This window comes from Bombus fervidus, chromosome 5, assembly GCF_041682495.2.
Source record: "Bombus fervidus isolate BK054 chromosome 5, iyBomFerv1, whole genome shotgun sequence".
Taxonomy (NCBI): domain Eukaryota; kingdom Metazoa; phylum Arthropoda; class Insecta; order Hymenoptera; family Apidae; genus Bombus; species Bombus fervidus.
In genome coordinates this window covers 12,127,710-12,150,153 of record NC_091521.1, presented here as the reverse complement: position 1 = coordinate 12,150,153, position 22,444 = coordinate 12,127,710, and the positions used below count along the sequence as shown (strand labels likewise).

The 22,444-nt window shown below is 33.8% G+C and overlaps 1 protein-coding gene across 1 annotated transcript in view; it reads right to left on the bottom strand.

Annotated features, from left to right (window-relative positions):
• The window catches only part of LOC139987265 (multiple PDZ domain protein), a 165,995-nt gene that overhangs the window by 89,340 nt on the left and 54,211 nt on the right, over positions 1-22,444 (bottom strand). Inside the window, exons 6-7 of the mRNA XM_072003293.1 lie at positions 12,836-12,978; positions 8,831-9,150 (exon numbers count right to left, since the gene is read on the bottom strand). Coding sequence (XP_071859394.1) covers positions 8,831-9,150; positions 12,836-12,978 — 463 coding nt within the window. The remainder of the gene's footprint in view (positions 1-8,830; positions 9,151-12,835; positions 12,979-22,444) is intronic.

Below are 22,444 nucleotides of genomic sequence, written 5' to 3'. Positions count from 1 at the left end.
GGACCTGCTGTCAGTAAGTACAGCGAGAAAGCTCGATAACTCGATATCATATTTTTAATACTTATTATATGCTTCGGGTGGCTATTCATACGGCAGGTATACTAATTTTTAACGAAACATATTCTCGCAGTACACATCTTGTAACTTCTATATGCGTACTCAGTTTGGTTTTTAATTTGACTAACATAATCGTGACAGCCGTGTTTCGTTACAGTGCTCGTGAAATTTCAATGTGTTTAAAAACAACACGTACGATATGGACGCCAAAGTTTTCTATGATAAGTGTTCAAATATTTTGGCCAGTCGATGTAGTGCACATCGAAAGGAGCAAAAAAGGTCTGAATAATAAATGGGTCCAAATATCATTAGTCTAGGAGTTATAAGAGTCTTCAAACATGACGAGTACTTTCTCGTTGATTTTCTCATTTGAATGGGCTGTTTTGTGAAATATTGCACATTTGGATCTGTTGATCTCAATTGGAAAATTTTTTTATTACGTCGGATTCAAGTTTTCTGGTTCGTGGATCGTTACTTTTGATTGCTATCATTGAATATCTCTCAGTATTAGTGAATGGTAGGGAAACTGAAGTAGGAACTATGTTTTGTACGGGATAACTGTAACAGAGGAGATGTATTCTTTTGTATTTTCGAGGAAGTCGATGAAACCCGAGAAATACGTTTCGTGTGGAGAGATAATAAATAATAGCGGTAATGTAGATGATTTCTGTAGTTTCGAGAGCACGATAAGATTCTAAGTGAAAATTAGATTGCACATAACGATTTAATGAATGATAATAAAATAATAGTAACGAAGAGACTGTTTTTCATGGAATAAGAAAGATACGAATAAAAATAAAATACTGCTAATACTGTAAGAATATTGCGATAATAATAAACTTACCTGTATAGATTTTAACTTCAAGGTATGCTAAACATTATATAATAAACGAGCACGAATAAAACGTAAAAATAGATGCAGAGAAACATAAGGAGAGAGCAAGGGAAGGAAGGAAAAATTACAAACAGTTTATATCTGCTGCTTACTTACGCAACAGCAAGAACTTTTGCTGTTTTATTAAACCGAGTACACTTACAACGACAAATTTCTCTCATTAGCAAGTATGAAATGGCAACAACCAGCCAGTGAATAAATAAAACTTCCTTCGCGAAAGAAATGACACCACTAATCAAGGAAATTGGAAGAAAAATAACTGGATTCTATTCAGTCTCTGTTACCTTATACTATCGATGATACATCGATATCGATACTTTCTCGTTACTTAAAATTATCTACCAATTTTCTCAATGTACAACGCAATCAGTTACGTTAGAAATAAATTTCAGACATAAAATTGATGAAGAAATTAATTAATCGTATACTGAATAAAATTTAACAGATTGCATAATGTGATTATATTTTTGTTAATTCTTGTTCACTATCTATCTAATATTATTTCTAAAATGCTAAAGATCATAAGTTATTATACAAGACAATACGAATGATAGTACTAAGATACTCTCTTGTATAACAAAGACAAGCTGATAACAAAACAAATGAAATTTTACAAATTACACGTTATATCTGATTATGCAATTTCGTGAAAATTTATAAAATTGTAAAAAAGAAATCTATATAATCTACAATTAGTATAACTTATCGATTGAAATATCTTATTAGCGAGCAAACTACTATGCAAGATAACAAACTAATAAATCCTACTGTCATAATTCAAAGAAGTTTTTATTCATAGCTACATCGCATTATCTCTGCCTATAAATTAAATGTCAAATTATTGAATATTTTATTTGTCATGCCAAAGCGATTTTAATCGTTTTAATTGATTCACGCCATAACTGGTAGAAGGTCGGGATGTCGTTTGCGAGATAAAAAAAAAAACAGCGCTGGTAGAAAGAGGAGAAAATAGAAGGCTCTTGCGAAACTGACTCCCCAGGAAGATAGATCTGTTCGAGGGAGATACGAAGGTAAAAAGCGTAGCAAAATAACGTGCAGCCGCTCTGGACGAATGTCTTCCATCATTTCGGAATATACATTATCGTATTTCTCGCGTCTACTCGCAGTAGTATCTCTCGCTTTTTCCAAATTACGATGATTCCTTTATTTTCTTCTACCTATGTTTACATTCAGTTTATGGTTATTAGGAAAAATATTCATAGTTTCGCATTATTAGCGAAACTTACTTTAACGACCGACATTGTTCTTCATGCTAATATGATTTATGGCATACTTTATGTTAAGCGTGATCATCCTTCTCAATTTGGTTTCTTTTAGAGAAGAAAGATCGTGGAAATTTATGAAAGTTCTAACACGATCGATGGATATAACGATCGTTTCAGATCTTTTTTACAATGGAATTCTAAGCAATAAACAGATACAAAGGAATGTATATTATAATTATTGATCTCGTTAGATAATTTCCTGGATCAAAATAAGAAGAAACTGAAAATCGATTACAGTTATGGTTCCTCATGAACAATCATGGCTTTTATCCATAGTGAGCTAACCGTGCTTCATGGAAACGTTTGTCGTTCGGTTACCAGGTACGTGAGAACAACGTGATTATATCGATACATGATAAACATACTCGAAAGCAGTTTAATCGTAATGCTATTAAGAGATTATCAGATATCTGCCAATGCTAATCAAAGCACGTCTGTTTCAGTCGCTATACAGCCCACTAGTGTCCTGAGAATACAAGGATATCATCATAGAAGATAACGTGTGTATACAAAATTCCCTTTGTCCTTTATACATTTTCAAAATTAACAAATTAGTGGGTTTTATACGTATATTATATTTAATGACACGAATGAATATTAAATTACCGAATGTTTGGTAAAAATACTGGAAAATATTTCACGGACGACTTGAATGGTTTCCGAGGAAAAATATCGCAGAAGAAAAATATTTCCACGCAGTTATTTCTTTCGGATTTCTTCGAAATGAATATCTTCTCGCAAAATGGCATACATTATACTTTTTTGCTACACTTTTCAGTGATTGCAGGCGCATATTTAAAATCGTATATTTTATTACAGATTATGCAAATCTAACTCTGTTTTATACGTATACGTGTGACCTACTCAAGCACCATATTAACGAACTCCATAAATTGAAATGTAAACAGAAAACGATAATTTCACGGATATTATTTTTTAAGAATTTCCTTGCAACGTACGATTATTTGTGTCATATTCTTGCGATAAATAAATTTATACAAAACATGTATCTCTGCCGAGTTGGAAGAAGAGTTGGAAGAGATTTACAGAAACTTGCTGGAGTTTTTCATTTTCTTCTAAGAAGTTCGTATACGTAGTTATACATAGTTGTATTTCAATTTGAAATTAATATGCTTGCGAAAGATTTCTATCCTCTTAGTATATTTATTTTCGTGCATCTAAATCATAACTCTCTGAGAAAACTTGTATCGATCGAAGTCTTAAACAATGCAAAATATATCTCAATTAAGAAATGCTATTATAGTCTATCTTTTCCGTAAACAAAAATATCGATCCCATAAAATTATCAACATAAGGGGAAGAAGTAATTTTGCTTTTTTTTCTAAAAACAACCCGAATGACGCAATTAACTGGAACACCCCACTTACGTGCACCGGTGTACCGCTTCCGGTAAACGAGAATCGATGTAACGAGCCGCCCGCAATCTCGATGTAATTTACATTAATTCATCGATATCGTAACAAATGAATCCTGTCGCGCGTAGAAAGAAATATCGATCCATCGTAATTTGGTTGTAATAACGCTTGTTGCCGTCCATACGGCAGGGATTTCTACGTCATTAAGCCTTCGCGTCACTTTTCCAGCGTTAAAATTACTCATATTCTCGAGTCCTTTAAGAGACTCTCTTGGTAGAGGGATGAAATAGACGATAGAAATAAATACTTAATTAGGAAGTACTCTTCTATGCTCTTAGGTACAAAGTTCTACTAATTTGCTGCATAACGAGCCACCGTGAGCTTTCATCACAGAATTTTAATAGTAAATGGTATTTTTTTCAAAGGATATAAATCTTATATGGAACACGATGACAAACCCTGTGTAATAGAATAAATATCCTATTTTTACTTTCATTTTTTTTTTTTTTTTTAGTTAATTGGTTGAAATGTAAAATTATCTCACTTTTTGAAGGATGTAAATTTCACATTAAATATAGGCAATAAACTCCGTAAACTAAAATGATTAAATAAATTTTTCCCTTCCTGCATCGTTTAGTATTTAATCTCCGGAATTGGCAAAATGAAATAAAACTAAAGTTAATCATTTTTTAAAACATGTAAATCCTAAAAACCAAGATCAATTTACAACTTTTATTTGCGCGGAAAATCTCTGTTTCTAACGCATGCATCGCATTTGTTATTCCAATTCTTTAAATGCAACCAACTTTCTTTATCCCTCGTAATCTCGCTCGGGATAACTCGATTCGAGCGCTAGCAATGACTATCTCTCTGATATTTGCCACTTGCTCGATGTCAGTTTTTAAACGAAGGTGTTTCTATGTGAAACTACTAAATGGTCGTTTCAAAGGAACACACTTACATCAGCTAACGCGAAAATTTTATGTAAATATTTTAAAAAATATAAAAATTTGTCAGAATATCTCATCTCTGTTTCGCACTAACTACGAGATTTCATTTCTCAATTTTCAATTTTTTCCCGCTTCATAAAAGTCGCCTTTGAACAAGGCACTTTATATAGACTGTCGTTTTAGTACGATCAATGTACCATTATCCCTAACATCGAGATTGTTCTTTCTGAATGATCTTTTTTATTGACTACGCGACATTAGTCCCGTGATTAATCATCTTCGTGGTATCGGTTAATTCGATCAACGTACTATTATCTCGTGTAAAATAGAAGCGCATATAATGCACATAACACAGAAGAAATACAATAAAAGTGAAGTGATCGTTATAATTTCAAACAGATAAAACAAGTCTCTACTTAAGTCCCATCTCATTAATTTCGTCCATAAAAATATCAATTTGCATAAAAATCTACGCTCTATTACTAAAAGTCAATATCAATTTTACCAAAATATACGTTCTTAATCGTCCAAGAAAGAAGGACATTAAAACCTACATTTTCAAATTTGATAGTCTTCTAGTTTAAAATCCTGTCTTTCCATCATACCAGGTACGTAACAGGCATCCAATAAAATTTCCACGGTTGTCTATTAATAAAACAGTTATAGGGAAGAAGAGTTTAAACAACGCAAAGCGCAAGTATTTAAAACGCACGACTTTAATAGCAGACAACCGGTTATCCTTAGCGTGTACGTGAATTCAAGAAATTTAGAAGCGTGCGCAAGGTATTAATAATAAGACCTTCTATGTGCAAGGTCTATGTGGAAGATATGTCGTTTTCTCCATTACAGCTCGTTTCACCTAACCGGTTGCGAGTTACTCGTGAGCTTTAATGATCGACTAAATCTTCCGGCGTGATAGTGCGAGGATTAACTGATACCATGACCGCGATAAACCCTTTCGTTGATACACGATTGGGGTTAGAGTGATAGTAATAGCAGAGGGATTGAAGTAGAAGCAGGAAGAGCGATGGTAGTAGTGAGTGCAACGTTACTGGGAATATCGATAACAGGAATATGGTGATAATAGCAACAGAAACGAGGACCAAAGTGCAGATCAAATGTATTGGTCGGTCAAGGCCATTTCTCCTTCCTCCATTGCATTTCCAATCTCATGAATTCTATGTGTGTCTTGAAATCTATGGTAACTTTATATGCACAGGGTGATCCATTGTAATCTTTCGATGGAATTACGTGCGAAAGTATTAGTTGTTTGAAGGAAAGATTTTATTGTGGACGCAAAATTATTTTTGGATCGTATCTTTAAGAGTAGAAGAGAACAGCCATTTATATTTTGGTAAAGCGTGTACGTTATCATCTTGTATAATAACATACTTATTTCTTAATATGTTAAAACGATTATCTTAAAATGATAATGAGATAATTCTTAGGTATATTGATGTAGAATGTCGAAACTTTCTAGTGAAATTTTGAAGCCTTTAATTTGGTAAAAATTGTCTTTTTGTAAAGTGTACGAAGACTTTCATAGGTGACTAATTCTCATTATCAATCAGTCGTGATTAAAAGAAGGTTGATTTCAACGTTTGTGTTTATTTATGAAGAAGAACAGAGGATTAAAAAGGAAGCTATTTTCAAGAATTCCTTATTTCAGATTTGCCATAAATTATAGTACTCTCTGTGCATCATTTCTACCATAAATTTTAACTTATTCGCATAACGTCTATGGTAAAATTACAAAGTTAAACTCTGTACACCACGAATAGTTAGTTAAAACTACTAACGGTCTGCCAACATGAAAACAAACTAGCCTGCAACCTGATTGCTCACCATTTACCAATTTTCCTATAAAGCGATTATAGATATCTCGGTTATTGCGTTAAAAAGTTTCGTCCGTAATATGTATTCGGAGTTCGTTCATAAAACTTTCGCTTATAACAACTGTATTACACGCATTCAAATAAAACGTTTCCTCTCATAAAAATTTCCATGCATTAACTTTTGAACATAGCTTGGCTACTAGAAAAGAAAAAAAGAAAAAAGAAAAAAAGGAAAGAAAATATCCAACATCTTGAGTATCGTGCCTGTGCCTACAATAACGTATGTACATTAATTCATAAAACAAATATAGTCCTTAAAAAACATAAAATAACAAGAAAATGTTATTTATATTATTAAAAATGTTTTGCAAACATTTTATACACTGCTATATCATAAAATGACATTATCTATCTAGGAATGTTAAATTCCATTTAAGAGATTCTTATCTATGTAACTACTAACTCGCTTTAAAAGTCCTAATTCTTCACTGTCTTCTACTAAATACATATATCATATTTTTCTTCGCGCTATTTCATTCGTCAGAAGATTCTCAACCCAACGACGAAGCGTGTAATAAACGTAATTAAAAAATAGGTGAATATGTTGAAAAGTAAAGCAGCAAAAAGTCGATATAACCGAAGTTGCGATGGAAAGAGGCTGATGGAAAGAGTTGCAAGGTGAAGCTCGATGTGATAAAATATGAAATGCCAAATATAATAGTAGAATAAAATATAAATATAATAATAATACAAATACATAAGAATAGTGGACAAACCAAAAAGAAGGAAGGAATAGCAGGCAGTTAGAGGCTAATCGCAAGATGCGAAAGTGCGAAGAAGAGAAATCGTTGCTGGTTGGAAGAGGAAAAAAGAAAATGTATTTTACGTAGTTCAGAGGTAAGCGTCTTAAAACATTCGTTAAATGACTGCTACAGGTTACATTTTAAAAGAGAAAGATACGGTAGAAGGTAGGATAAGTGAAGCGGCGGTAAGCTGGTGAAGAGTTTCAGAGAAAAAAGCATAAGGATATAGCTACCGAACTAATTGTAAGTCAAGGGTACTAGATATGTATAGTATTATGTTGAGTATAGCGTAATAGGTATGCAAGATACTATCAAAAAGAAACTGAACTGATTTTATAAATATTTATTAATTTATTTATTGAGTATTTTATAAATATCATTAATGGTCCAATCTAAATTTGACTTTCGTACCATTGGAAATCATTTTCCCAATCTGCGACAAGCGTCTGTTCTTCGGAGAGGAACGCTTGCGAGACAAATTAAAGCACAGAGTTTCAATTTCATTCGTGGAAATGGAAAGAACTCGTAGAGGGTGAAATCTAGTGAGTACGAGTAACTAGTTTTTAGATTTGACCCTTTGTGACTTCTATCTATTTCCAAAAATGAAATTGAAACTCGAGGGACAGCGTCTCGACAGTGTGAAAAAGATACAAGGTGAATCGCAACAGGCGTTTAATGCGATTGAGGGAAATGATTTTTGATAATCATTTGGGGCATGACAGAGTCGATCCGATCAGCCATATCGATACAGCAAGAGTTTATTTTGGGGGGTACGGAAGTAAAATTTAGATCGATTCCTTAATCAAATTTTTATAAATTCAGTCCAATTTTTATTTGATTGCACCTCCTAGTTATAATTAACATTACGTAAATATATGTTTAATTTTTACTATTAAATATAAGAGAGAATATATGTGTTATGCTCTAAGAGCTGTACGGCAAATAACGAGAAATATGTCAGCCCAGTCCTCTTCCAAGCTGTGAAGTTGAAAAATACGTAAACATATACACAGTGTTTCATAACGTGCGGGGCCCACTTTCAAAGTTATGGTCACTTTCGTATTTTAATAATCCACACCTGTCTACCTTCACAGGCTACCCATCGGTCTTTATTACTCGACATACACCTGGAATTTTTAAAAGATTGCGAAATTCTCTGACGCGATGACTGCAAGCTTCCATATATATAGGAATGGAATATAACCGCGGCAAAGGTGTAAAGAATATTTCAGATGCCGATGCCGCGATGCAAACGAAAAAAAAAAAACGGAAAACAGTCTCCGATATGCGTGTAAGAAGAACAGGCTTGTGTTCAAATATTCTTTTTTGTTATTATATTATTTCTCGTTTCTTTCTCACAAAACCTCGCTCATTCCTACGTGCAATCCGAGGGTATCATTTCGACCACCTTCAACGAAACTCAGCCATCGCGGATTATTGCAACACAAAAGTGGCTAGCTATAACTTTGAACCACATCGTCAAATGGGAATTGCTTTTGTGTTCTCTGTCCACTCCTGAAATAGGTTTCACAAGTTATGAAACACCCTGTATGTACTATAGGCTGCTATAAAGTGTAAACGAGACAAATGAAAGTAAAATGAGAAAAGAACGAAAGGAAGAGACTTACCACCATGTCAGAGCCACTCTTGGAGGCGTCGCTGACGGCGGAGGGGCTCCTTTCGACAACGAGGCCTCCAGGTACCGGGGTTGAGGTCGGCGGTGTCGATGTCGGCGTTGCCGCCGAGGCGGTGCTTGCCGGCTGGCTGGACTTGGGGGTCGGCGCTGGTGTAACGACGGACGACGTGGACACCGATTGATCCTTGTCGGAGCTGACCTGGTTCGTTGTCCCACTGACAACGCCGCCGATGATGGACACACCTGCTCCCGCGGCCGCTGTCGAACTCGAGGCTCCGGACAACTCATCCGTCGGCAAAGAGCTCCCAACGTCTTTTCATACAACCAAGAGAAACGATTCATTGCTTCGAAATTTGTTTTTCGGAAGCAGATTTAATTTTAAGAATTTTTTTTTTAATACAATAGAAAAATCAAATTTTGGAAGGTTTCGCAGTTGAGAAACGAGACAAACGAGTGGCGATGGTGTACAGTAATTTTTGAAGAATAATTATCGTTATGGAATATCAGATATTATTTATCTCTCACTTTTTCTTTTTTATTTTCGTTTATAGGATAAGTAAGTGGTTTAATTTGGGACAAATAAAATAGTCTTGGACATAGTCGACTGTCTGTTTTATATTTCTGTACAGTAATTAATATAGTTGTTAAAAGTAGCAGTATAAATCTTGGGAAATGAAGAATAGAACGTACGAAAGAAATTACTATTGTGTATAATGAAAATGCAATGCAATGCAATTTGAAAGAAATTGCTGAATTTAATTTCCTTTTTTAGGTAAAAAGAATGTGAAGTTTCTGTCGACAAGACGATAAGAAGATGTATTCGTAGCAGAAGACTTTATAATATAAAGGTTGGGAGAATCCTTAGGCAACAGGTAATAGGTGTTACGTAGGATGATGTGAGAAAAAGTGAGAAAGTTTGAAGAGTTTTGTAATTTTTTCCCGCAAGCTAACTTTCCCAGCGAAAAATTACCCGAGAGATTGTTATAAGTGATAAGGAAGGAGATATAACTTCGATCTGAAGCTTTTCCACGAAGAAAAGGGAATAAACGAACTAGGAAATTTTCCTTGCAACGATTTCACAACTTATCAACCTGAAAACTTTAAATAACTAATTAAGAGAAAAATCGTAACGTACGTCGAAAGAATAACAGAAATTGAAATTAGAATCGCCATCGAAACTATCTTTTGCACATTAGAAATATTCAAAGAAACTTCTTCAATTTCTACTAGAAAACGAAATTTTTATTCTTTTTTTTTCCCCTAAATTAATCTATCTATATGCAGAAGGAACTTTAATTGTCAATTTCATTGTGAAATAATTAATTAGAAAATAAATTAGAGGCAGAGAATACCAAAGAAGAATTTATTCTAATCTATTAACCGGCGAACATGAGTTAACTTATAAATTATAATTCTAAGATTCTAATTATAAGAAAGCCCCATCTCCTTACGTGTCGTTTCAATTTTATTTATACAAATAAGTTGTACCATACCTTTATCAAAGCTTATTAAATCTTTCGTGGTAACTTAAAAAAGAATTCTACGATTCTAGAAATTTGTTCATAGATTAAAGGTAACATTCTTTCTAAATAAAAAATAATAATACAGATTAATTATATCTTAATATTAATAAATTATACTAAATCTGGGAAAGGTCTTGATTCAGAGTTTCTATTAAAATAAGCAAAATAAAGGAAGCTTGAACAAGAGAAGATCAGAAAAAAGATATCCACAGGAATAAAATTAAAGAATCTTAACCAGAAACGAGTTGGGCCAAATCGAAGCACGATCAGGAAACAAACGAACGTTCGTTTCTTCCTGATACTCTTTTTAAACTTCGGTTCAGCCTTTATTTTTATCGAGAATCAGTTAACAATAACGGGAATTGGCTTTTTCTCCAACTTTCATTTATTCCCCTGGTCTGATTGTAAGACGCGAAACTAGAATGCTGCAAGAAGTTTTAAAAGCTACAAGAACAAAGGACAAAGTCGTCGGGAAGTTGGCCATGCTTCTTCGTAAAATTCTGTATGTTCGAACGAATGAAAATTTCAAACAGCGCCGGGTAAACTAAAACTGGAAAGCAAGACAAACAAATGGCATAAAACAGCCTAATTAATTAAACGCACACTGACAGCCTGCGCAACTAGAAATTACGAGATTCTCTTTGCTTTCAGACATTCTACGAAATTAATCGATCAGTTTCATCGGTTTATTTCTCTTTTGATTTTGTGTATCTCTGCAGCAATTTATTTGATTACCACTAAATGCATGTGCAAAGACTATTCATATTAATTTTCAATTTCGTTTTAAGTATTTCTTTGGTTATTTAAAATATTCATAATTAATACTCCTATGAAGATGATAAATAAATATTTTACCACTTGGAAAACATAGCTTGGGTAGTTGGAAAAATTAACTCGGTAGAAAGAAAAATACAAAAGTATATAAAATTACCGATACTCCATTCCGGATATTTTATACGTCTCTGTATACTACCTTCCCTTCTATAGAGCATATCGATATTCCATTTTAGATATTTTATACATTTTTATATACTATATATATTGCGTGCATTTTTATCTTCAAATTTATCATACATGCATAAAAATTCACAGTTTAGTGATCAGTATCGATAAACCTTTGGTTTAGCTCAGATATACAAAATTTCCCACGATGGGATTTTTAACCTTGCTGTATTTTTTGTGTCACTTTCAACTCCCTCGTGTTTCCCTGTTATCAGCAAATGTTTTATGCTCGAAGAAAATAGGAGAGAATCGTTGCCAACGAACTTAATTTTTCACATAATTCACATTCATGCTAAAATTTTTCTTAAAACAATGAAAATCCTTCTCCCTGCCAAAAGTGAAATTAACACGTAAAAAATGTGTACAACGTTTGCATGGCTCGGTCTTAAAATTACATATTTCACGGTAAAATCGTTAGAAGAGAGAAGAAAACTGCTCAAAAGATAGAATATATTTAATTGTATCAAAAATGGAAACTTTAATTGCAAATCCTCTAATGGAATTTGGCCCACTTTTTGTTCTGTTCCATTTTGTTGTTTACCCGAATTTTGCAATCTGGTTGCCAGCGCATCACAGTTAATCTAGTTTAGTGCCCGGTGCACATGACATTTCTGCATCGCGGAGTTATTCCAAACTTCTACAAACTCCGTAGTTTATACTGGCTTGATACTTTGGTCACCGAGTATCATATTCGAAATTAAGCGGCTAATTAAATTACCAGTCCGTTGTTTGCGTCATTTGCCCAACAATTTCACAGTTAGTCAATAAAACAACGAAGCCAACAACAGATGCTTCTCGGTTCCACGCCACGAAATTTCTTACGATTGTTATATGAATGTTTTCAGATGTACGTATAATTAGTGGGTGAAATCTCTTAATTAGCAGAAAATTAATATTTGAGATAAGATACGGTAGATGTTAAAACGCATCACCGTGAATATTTTCTTTAACATTTAATTCAAAGCTTCTATGTAAATTCAAATTGTCTGATTTAGTGAAAAATTAAAATACGCACGACGTAAATATTGTTTTTTCAACGTATTTACAATTCCAGATAGAAAATTCTGATCTACTTGAAACAAAAAAAAAAATTTGCATGACAACATTTTATTTCTGGATTTCAATGTTTACTGATGGTGGAAAAATTATTTGTCTGTGAAAATTACAAAATCATACGATCAAATTTTACGTAGGTTTAATGGCAATTCCTCGTACAAAAACTTCTTATGAAAATTATAAATCTTATATATCTTATAAGATATTATTATATACCTAAAAAAAAAAACTTAAAAAATCCTTCTTTCAAGAAAGGAAATTAGTTGATAAAACTCGATAACAATTTTTCCTCGGATAAAATTTGCACTGTTCCGGGGAAAAATGTGCCGGATATACCGTAGATTTAACGGTGAAAAAATTAGATTGAGGGATGAGACTGACGCACCGTACGGAATAAAAAATCGAACTCAAATTACCTTGGGTGCTTCTTGCTACGACCAACTCAACCAGACCACGTGCCTTCTGAAGAATCGAGATTGCCTGTTCATGAGAGATGTTCGAGTCTAGTGGTTGTCCATCTATCGCCAATATCTGATCTCCCTCTACCAGTCGGCCATCACTGGAACAGAGCAGTTCAAGGTTTAATGAGAGAAATCGTCCGAATTACTCGATCAATTTCAAGCTGTCAAAAAATTCTTCCATATTATACTTTTATATTAAAAGCACAAGCTTTGCCATTTCTTTTTAATTCTTTTAAGGTTTACCTTGTATCTTTCAAACATTTCTTAGCCAATTATCAAACCATTCTTAATAGAAATGAAAGAACATGTACAAAAATAATTCTTTAAGGAAAGAAAGAAATTGTTATGTCTAGAAGAGTTTGAGCGTCAAAATGACGAGAATTAACTGGTCTTCTTCAATTGAAAAGTTTATATCGTTATCTGAAGAAAATCAGATGTTACCTACTACTGTTCGATGCTTGTACTTACTATAATTGTCTTAATACTTGGAAATAAATACGTTAAACAATATGAAAAATATAATAGAAAGAATAATAATCTTTCTGCTTAAACATAAATCTTTATAATTTTATGTCTTCGTAATTCATAACGTTATTAACTTTAAAAAGTAATATTATAAAATAATATTATAAAAGACAAATACAATTTATAACAACTAAATTATGAAATAATATATTTGTACGATTCGTAGACGTTACAACCTAACTGTAATTTGATAAATAATAATGAAGGAAATAAATTCCACAGGACGATAAGATAAAATCCAATAAAACGCATAATGGTTTATCGGAATATCGAAGATTTTATCAAACGAAGTTATTACGATGCTTTCGAGGAATGCAAAGGAACCATATGTCGCATCAGAAGCGCTTAATATTACGCTCAGCGTCCGATTTTCTACTAAACGGAATTTCATCGAACCGATTCGCTAATACATTCCCAGAACCATTAGATTCTATTAACCGGACTAATTGAGATGGTCACGGTTAAACCTGCCGCATTTACATACCATTTCTCTGCAGCTGCGACGCAAATTGATTGTGATCATCGTTCGTTAAAACGCGTTCCGATTAAAAGCCAATTAGAACGTGAAGAATTGTACACTTTACGAGGAAACATTATTCAAAGCACGCAGAAACCTCATTAGCAATTATAACAGATAAAAAGCGAGAATTTATTATTATATTTCACAAGTGTAATTAAAGTCACCTAATTTCGACATAATTCCTCAAAATTCAATGTAATTACAATTGTATGAAATTTAACGTAAACTAACGTAACGTGTAACGTTCTAAGGCATAGAAATGTTAATACAATTGGTCTAAATCTTAACTAAATATTTTATAAAATACGTACAAGCGTCTAAACATTCGATCTTTCAAATCGAGATTATAATTCTAAACTACGAAGAATAAATCAAATCTCCCATTCAATTCCCAAGTCGAACTTCGATCGAATTCAACTTCGTTATTCCGTTTCATTCTGCGTGATGTTACCTCTGCATTCGTCCCTATCCTTCTAGGTTTAAAATTAATTAGTGTTACAAAACGAAAGATAACACCATTCCTGCGTAGATCACCTCGCGTTTCCCGCTTCAAACAGATGGATAAAACGAAGGACGACGTTGTAAAGAAAAGGGGGGAAAAACGTTTAGATAACAGAATGTTTGAACAGTGAAGGATTCCGATAACAGTGATTCTACTGTGCCTCGTCTGTCACGCGGTCGGTCGTAATCTGTCACGAAATCTGAAGTTCAAAAGCGAAAATCAACATGACAAGACAGACCGTCAGGTGATCCCTGACAGTATACGAGCCGTAAGTTTTTTGGAACTTGTCCAGCTAGTATGGCGCTCTGTTCACGCAGGTGTGCCTTCGTTAACGATTTCCTCTACTTCGGAAATATTTTCAATGGATTCTCGTTCCAACTAATTCCCCGCTCCGATTGCCACGATGTTATCCTATTTTTTTTTCTTTTTTTTTTTGCAATGGATAAATAACGATAGACGTTTAACTTTCTTATTAAATAATAACAAATATAACAGAAATTACATCAAGATGGACACAAACAAGAGTAGAAAAATATTTAATCTCATCGCGTACGATTAATGAGACTTTTATTATAATATTCAATATACGAATCTTGTATTGTCTATGGTTCCGAACGAACTAGATGGCGAGTCTTAAACCTTGTAATAATCTAGTAATGAACTTTTTAACCTACATTTTAGAACATTATTATAGTTACACAAATAGTAAGATGATAGACGTTGATCGACGTTTCATGTTTTCAGATACTCATCGATACTATTTACTCTACGACACACGAAAGCTCACAATCGTCGTAATGATGGTTTGACGTGTAACGAATTTATAAAAATTGCACACGCCTCAACAACCGAAATAGTTACGAAAGAAAGAAAAAAAATGAAGATTCAAAGATATATATTCACGTTCAAGAGCGACACGTTACGAAGCTTCTCCAAATTTTTCTATTCTTTGAATCCTTTCTTCCAGTCCAAGTTTCTTTTGAACGTACTGTTCGTTCTCATAAGCTCACGTCGATGCCGTAGAATGGAAACGAGCTCATTAAACAAGAATAATGATCTCATTTCAGGAAAATCCAACGAAACGTCATTATCCACGTTCATCGATTCATCGATAAACGGGTCGAGAGTATTCTCTCGCAAGGGGTAGAAGCTTCGCCCTGGTAAAGGGTATTTAGTGGGCCGGATAGCGGTTGCGTTACCTAATTTCCGGCAAAGCGAATTTCACTGGCTTTGCTAACGACACGGTGTGTCACGATCACGCTAACCCATGGCCTGAATTTTCATGGATCAAAGGAGCGCCGATCCGTGACACGATTCGCGCTGTGTTTCGGATTTCATGCCTGCCACACTCGCTTTGGGATGTTTCCCGTGTACACCTGTTATATCGTTGAATCTCTCTTGTCAATTTCAGATTGCCAAGGAAAATTATGTTTAACCTTGCTATTGTGTTCTCCGGCCGTACCCTGTTGTTTTAACGAAGTACCTGTTTCTGAAGGTTTGTTTTACCTAAGGGAATCTCTTTTGCTTTGACAAAAATTGTCAAAGAATTTATCTCGATATCGTGAGTGTACTGAAAATGAAATAACTCCGGTTTGGAAAATATTAGAGGGGAATCTATGTTTCAATATTGTGTAAATTCTTGATAAAATTCTTATAGGCTTTGCAAGATATTATTGAGAGAATTCTTGTAGCTTTGAGAAGCATTGTTGGAGGTATCTTCTTGAATTTTAAAATAAGCACGTTTTACAATACTATGTCAAACAGTCGTCAAATATCTTGTCTCTAAAATCTCTTCTAAAATCGAGTAGCGTGTAAAATACGCTAGAAAATACTTCCAAATACCAAAATTATCGTACAACAGTAATTAAACATTCCTTTCTAATCAATATTTTCCCATTACTAGATAAGTGAGTTTACTGAGTAGATACAGCCGAAAAAATACGTATCCTTTATTTTTATTTCTTAACAAATATTACTTTCGCCCCAAGAATCTCCTCTAAGATCGAATCGAACCACAAAATATCTCACCAGAGACTCAACTCTCAGTAGCATTTCCAACTACCAAGATTATCACATCGTAATAATCAGTGTCGACGAGAATAAAAAAGATTATTACCACGATATTTCAATTTCGTATCGAAAGTGCCGAGAGAGGCCTGACATTTGTTACTGTGAGAACCTTCCCTGTAACCTAAGAATAGTGCTCGCAATGCGGCGTACAGGAAGGAGAAGAGGAAAAAGTGATACGCTACCCTAAGCTTCTTCGGCCGCGACTCGTAAATTATAAATGGCAAGAATATTGCGAGACAGGCCAGAATATTTCCTCGGCCACGGAGGGTGCTTTCAACGGTGTAGCATACAGAAACGACGAGTGAGCCCGCTGACAGAACATAACGTGGTTCCGCCGATGGTAGCAGGAGGATCACGTTAGAATTTTAAGATCGCCGCCAAACATAACCTGTCAAGACTACAACACGTGTCAGCAAGTTTACGAAACGATGGAAACATCTGTTATATCCGAATATTTTCGACATGCACGTTGATCCTTGCTGTGTTGCGCGATGCAGGAATCGAAAATGTTGAACAGCGTTGGTATACTGCAAGCAAATGTTCATCCATAATTTATGCAAAGAATTTGTATTTTTATTAAGACAAACGTTTGGATAATGCAAATTAAAAATGCGTAATATAGTAGAGACGCTAAAAATAAATAAAGAAATAATGAAAGGAATATACCAGAATTTTTTCGAACTTTTTGAAGAGCTTTCGAAACTTTTAAATTTCTTAGAATTCTGTTTGATTTATAAATTTTCTCAACGATGCTTGAAATATAAAAAATTCCGAGAAATAGACACTAAATTTATCCAATGAATAAATTAACTATTTAGATCGACTGAAAATTACAATAAATCGAACGGAATTATACCATATACCAATGTTCGATATGCCGATTTCGTTTTCTCTATTAGCAATTTCCATAATTGCAATTGCACGTGAATTTTATGACAGCGTAAATATAACTCGTGCAAGTTTCAAAGAATAAATCAATAATTGTACATTTTGCTGTGGAATATCACTGTGGAAACCCAATTACGTTACGCTGACATCGATGAGAATTCAACGAGCTCCAACAACGTGATTGATTTAAACCAATCCCAATGTTTTTCGAGAGGTAACAATGCGTTCGATGATTAAACCTCGCCTTTCTTATGCTCCCAGCAAAATTGATGATCAAGACGCAAGCCATCCCTGGCGAACAGTTTAAACGAAAGTTTCATCGACTTCTTCTATCGATCTTATTATCTAAATCGATACAACCGGTTTCATATTCTTATCAATATTTTTGTCTAATTATTAATATAAAAAGTGAGGTATTCTTTGTATAAAAAATGTAGGAAAAGATAAAGAATATGATGATTAAATAAATATTCTGTAATTTCTGTAAAATATAATTGTGTTATTATAAATTCAACGATTAAAATAAAATAACTATATATTCTTCGTGTGAAATAAATATAAAATAATTGTACAGAAAAATTGTTTTACTTATTAAATATTATACAAAATATTATACTTTAAGTATTTTATATACTTTGCCATATGCATTCTGTGTATTTTTACAGCTTCAAATCTGCCGTAACTGCATAAAAATCCGCAGTCCAGTAATAATATGACTTTCGTTTAAAAAAAACAAGGAATTTTGCCTGAAAAGAAGCCGAATAGCCTTGAAATCAACAATACTACTACCAGCAAGTAAAAATTTCACCGATCACGAGACCGTTTACCTTGAAACAGTTGCCCGCTGAGAAATTTCGTCCCGTCACGAACGACAATGGAAACATTTGGAATGGTCAAGTTAAATGGGCCACCCTATATAACCAGAACTTGTACCCCAAACTAGCCAACACTCCTATGGCAATTCAATTATGCATTCGTCGTGCTTCAAGCGAGATATCATCGCGAACAGACGGCACGAGACATGTGTAATCATTTATACGTTAACTAGTCAATGTTCTGACCTAATCCAAATATAACCATTGATTATTGATTATGAATTTGACATGCTGATACGTTACGCGTTTTGATTACGCTTATCATGAAAAATCCTGAGAACTGTACTAAGCAATCTATGTTGACCAAATGTTCCAGAGAAAGAATAAAAGGTAGTAACGAAATTTCAAAGTTGAAAACATAATTCTGCGACACTTATGCATTTAATAAATAATATTTAATAAAATACTGTTATATAATGCTGTTGTGAATTCCCACGTAGCTTAAAATTCCTCTTCAGGAACAACTCATCCTTTTTTTTTTCTTTTTTTTTTTTGCTAGAATTCTTCTCTTCATACCACTGCAATGCTTTTTTCTTCTCTTTCTATTCTCTCGTGCTTTCTCTTTTTATTCTAATGGTACAGCATTCTTATGGTATCTATTGTTTGGTATTCTATTGATACTGCAAGTTGACTTTTTAATTTCTTTGTTACTCTTTTTGCTGCTAAAATTCCTTTCCTAATACCACTACACATTTTTCTATCTCCCCTTTTGTTTTCCCTTTTTATTTTTATCGCCATTCTCTCTATTGACAGAATTCCTTGTACAGTGCCATTTCGCTGCTTTTTTTCATTACTAGAATTCCTTGGACAGTGCCATTGCGCTGCTTTTTTTTCATTTTTAGAATTCCTTCTCTAGTACCCAAATATCGTTGCTTTTTATTACTCTAACTTCTTGTTCCTTAGAAGACCTTAGATTTCTCTTGATGCTAGAATTTCTTCTGGAATCTGCTCTCAAGATAGAATTGCTTCCCGAATGTACACATTTTTCTACGTCTCAATCCCATCACGGGAAAGCGCTGGAGGCTATTCAAGTGATAAATTATTTCTTCCACTGATTCACGATGGACACTGTCAACACTGCTTACATCAACCTTGAACTTGCAGAATGTCCCAGGTTATCGTCAAGGACAATTTTGAAGAAACTGAACATTTTAATAACTGTGGTCACAGAGGATAAAAGTCACTGACGAATAAAAGCTAGAGAGTAGTATGGAAGACCAACATTTTATGTTTACTAGAAATTTCTCCTTTTCAATGCAGAAACCTGTATTTTTAACCATCTTTTAATAATCTTTCAATAATTAATAATAATTTCGATACATAATTTCTGCAAAAAGAGAGATTAATCAATATACAGTAATATATTCTTTTGTATTAGGATGTCCGAAAAGTTTCTTTCCTTTCATAAGGTGATAATAGATGAACAACCATTTCTGTTTTATATTATTTTATTGAATTAGGTGTCATCCGTTTCGTTCTATTTCTATTATTATATTCGTGCATAATTCAATAAACTAATATAAAACAAAAAAACATTGTGCGTCTATTATTTCCTTATAAAACGAAAGAAACATTTCGGACAACCTAATATCATTAATGTAATAAGACGTAGAAAAATTAGGGGAAGAATATCTAGAAATTTCTATAATATCTAATCACGTGTGCGAATTTTGATTTCCATTCCAAATCTTCCTTCTATCTTTCTCCTAAAATGTAATCCATTTTAATTGAAAATTCCTTCAAATGAAACCCGATGTAAAAGGTTTGTGCAAACGTTTGCGATATCGATTTGCCAGAGCACACCTGATATTAGAGAACTTTTCCAATTTAAAGTGCTTCCGTTCAAAAATTAATTGAAAACCCACTCAGTCTACAATAAAAAACAAAACAAAACAAAAAATTACGTACTCCATAAAAATTATGCACTGCATCGTCAGAAAGAAAATAACATTGTCACGAGAAAATGACATAAAAACAAAACAAATTATTCCGCAGAAATTTCAGAATGTATTCGTGACGCTCGTAATAAATCACACTATGCAAACTCCATAAATTTTCTTGACAACAATATTTTTCGAATCGTAAAGTTCCATTCTTAATACCTTGAGTTTCCAGAGAATGAAATGCCATTTCTCTTACCAGTATAAGTAGCAAAACACGAATTATACTTTCCAGAGACAACGCGGCTCAATACTCTGACAGGATGATCCATCAACGTCCATAATTCAATATGGCAACATAATGTGCCGCTTATAGTGATATCAAACCATGAATCGTCTGCCCTTAATCCTTCCAGAAGCGACACTCTTCCTTCGACGAATATCGTTTTTCCGATAAATCACCCTCGTGAACCTTGTTTCACATCCGGCCACCCTTTCTGATCCAAGTCTCTGAACAAGTTTGCAGACTAATATAATACGTACATAATACGCACATAGATACGTATTTTGCTGTTGATGAAATATAGGATATTAAAAACCTTTGTCTTCCAATGAAGCGTTTATCTTAATAAACATTTTCATTTCTATGGCATCAAATTTTTCTGCTTACATAAAAGTATCAATAAATGATACGAAATCTAATTAATCGATATACAAATGTTACAATATATACAATGGTGTGAAATATCTTTTGTAGCTGCTGTAGCCTTAACAATTCCAGAGCTACGAAACTTTAAATCTTAGAATTCGAGAGCTTCAAAATTCCAAAAGCATCGAATCTCGGATTTAAGAATCTTAAGATTTCGAAATATGATGCTTCAACATTCGAGAGATTTGGTATTTTCAATCTTACAACCAAAGAGCTAAGAAATCTTTTATCTTAAAGTTCAAGTCCTTTGAACACCCGAATCTTGGAATACGAAAGTTTCGAATCTTGAATAAAATGTACAACTTTCACTGTCATATTATCAAATTTCTGTAATCGTAAGAAGGTGCTATTGCATGATACAAAATTTAATATACTCTGATATATTATTCATCGTTGAACAAAGAACACTTGGAAGGAATTCCGATGCGATTGGTTATTTCTAATAGATCAACTACAATCATTCATCGAACCATCTGTAAATAAAATCACATAGCCTGAGTGTGGCGTTTCAAATATTCCAAACGATGAACAATACTCTCTAACATCTTCAAATAGATAGCTGTGCGCAAAGATCTATTGCGTCTAATATACAATCGCATCTTAACAATAAACCTTTATAAGCTATTTTCTGTGCATGACAAACTGAACTTGCAGACTGTTTCTTTTAAAACGAAACGTCAGAACAAAGGAAATCGTCGATAGAAGTCGTGTGTACAATTCAGCCAAGCATAAACACTTCACTGGCATGGATGCACGAGTGAGGATCGGCTATACATAGGTGAGAATTCGTTTATGCCAGTTCTCGTTTCTTGTCCCACGACTACAGATTAGAGTGTCTACGTTGCTAAGCTCTACCACCGTGCTACACCGATTAAGGATCAACTATCTCTCGTAGTGAAATCTGGTAATTGGCATTCACTTTTCCATAGATTGATCTTTACGTCGTTTAACATTTACTCTGTTTCGACATTATCTAATTAATCTGTGAGAAACGATGTCGAGCTGAGAACTACTCTAACAGAGTCTCAATCTACACTCCAAAATTGCGAAATTCTTTTAGGAGTCTTTTGCTGATCTAAACAAACGCCATAGGCTGTCGCAATAACGTCGTAAGATGCGTGCATCTTAGTTTTAATTAATTATAAAATAGATAAATACACTTTTAATTTTGTAAAGATCTATGTAGTCGTTCTATGGGAGGGAGGGTGGTTGTTGCATAATATTTTTCTTTTAAATTTCTGATGATCCATTTAACCATTGTGCGGGTGATAAATGGTGATATATATTGCGTGGTGTACACTTGCTTTTAATTTTGTAAAGATCCATGTAACCGTTCTGGGAGATTGATGGCGCGTGGTGTATGCTCACTTTCAAGTTTTAGATTTAAGTATTAGCTTTAACCCTCAGTTTAGACAGCCAACATCGCGTGTGTCTTATCTTTAATTATCATAGTAAATTGTTACTATTATTACAATATCCTTAGTAAATTGTCAGTAACGTGCTGGGTGCCGAGAGATAACGAACATCGTGGGATGCGTGTGTTTAGTTTTAATTAATCTTCAGATAAATACAGCGACTTCCAAAATTGTTGCAAC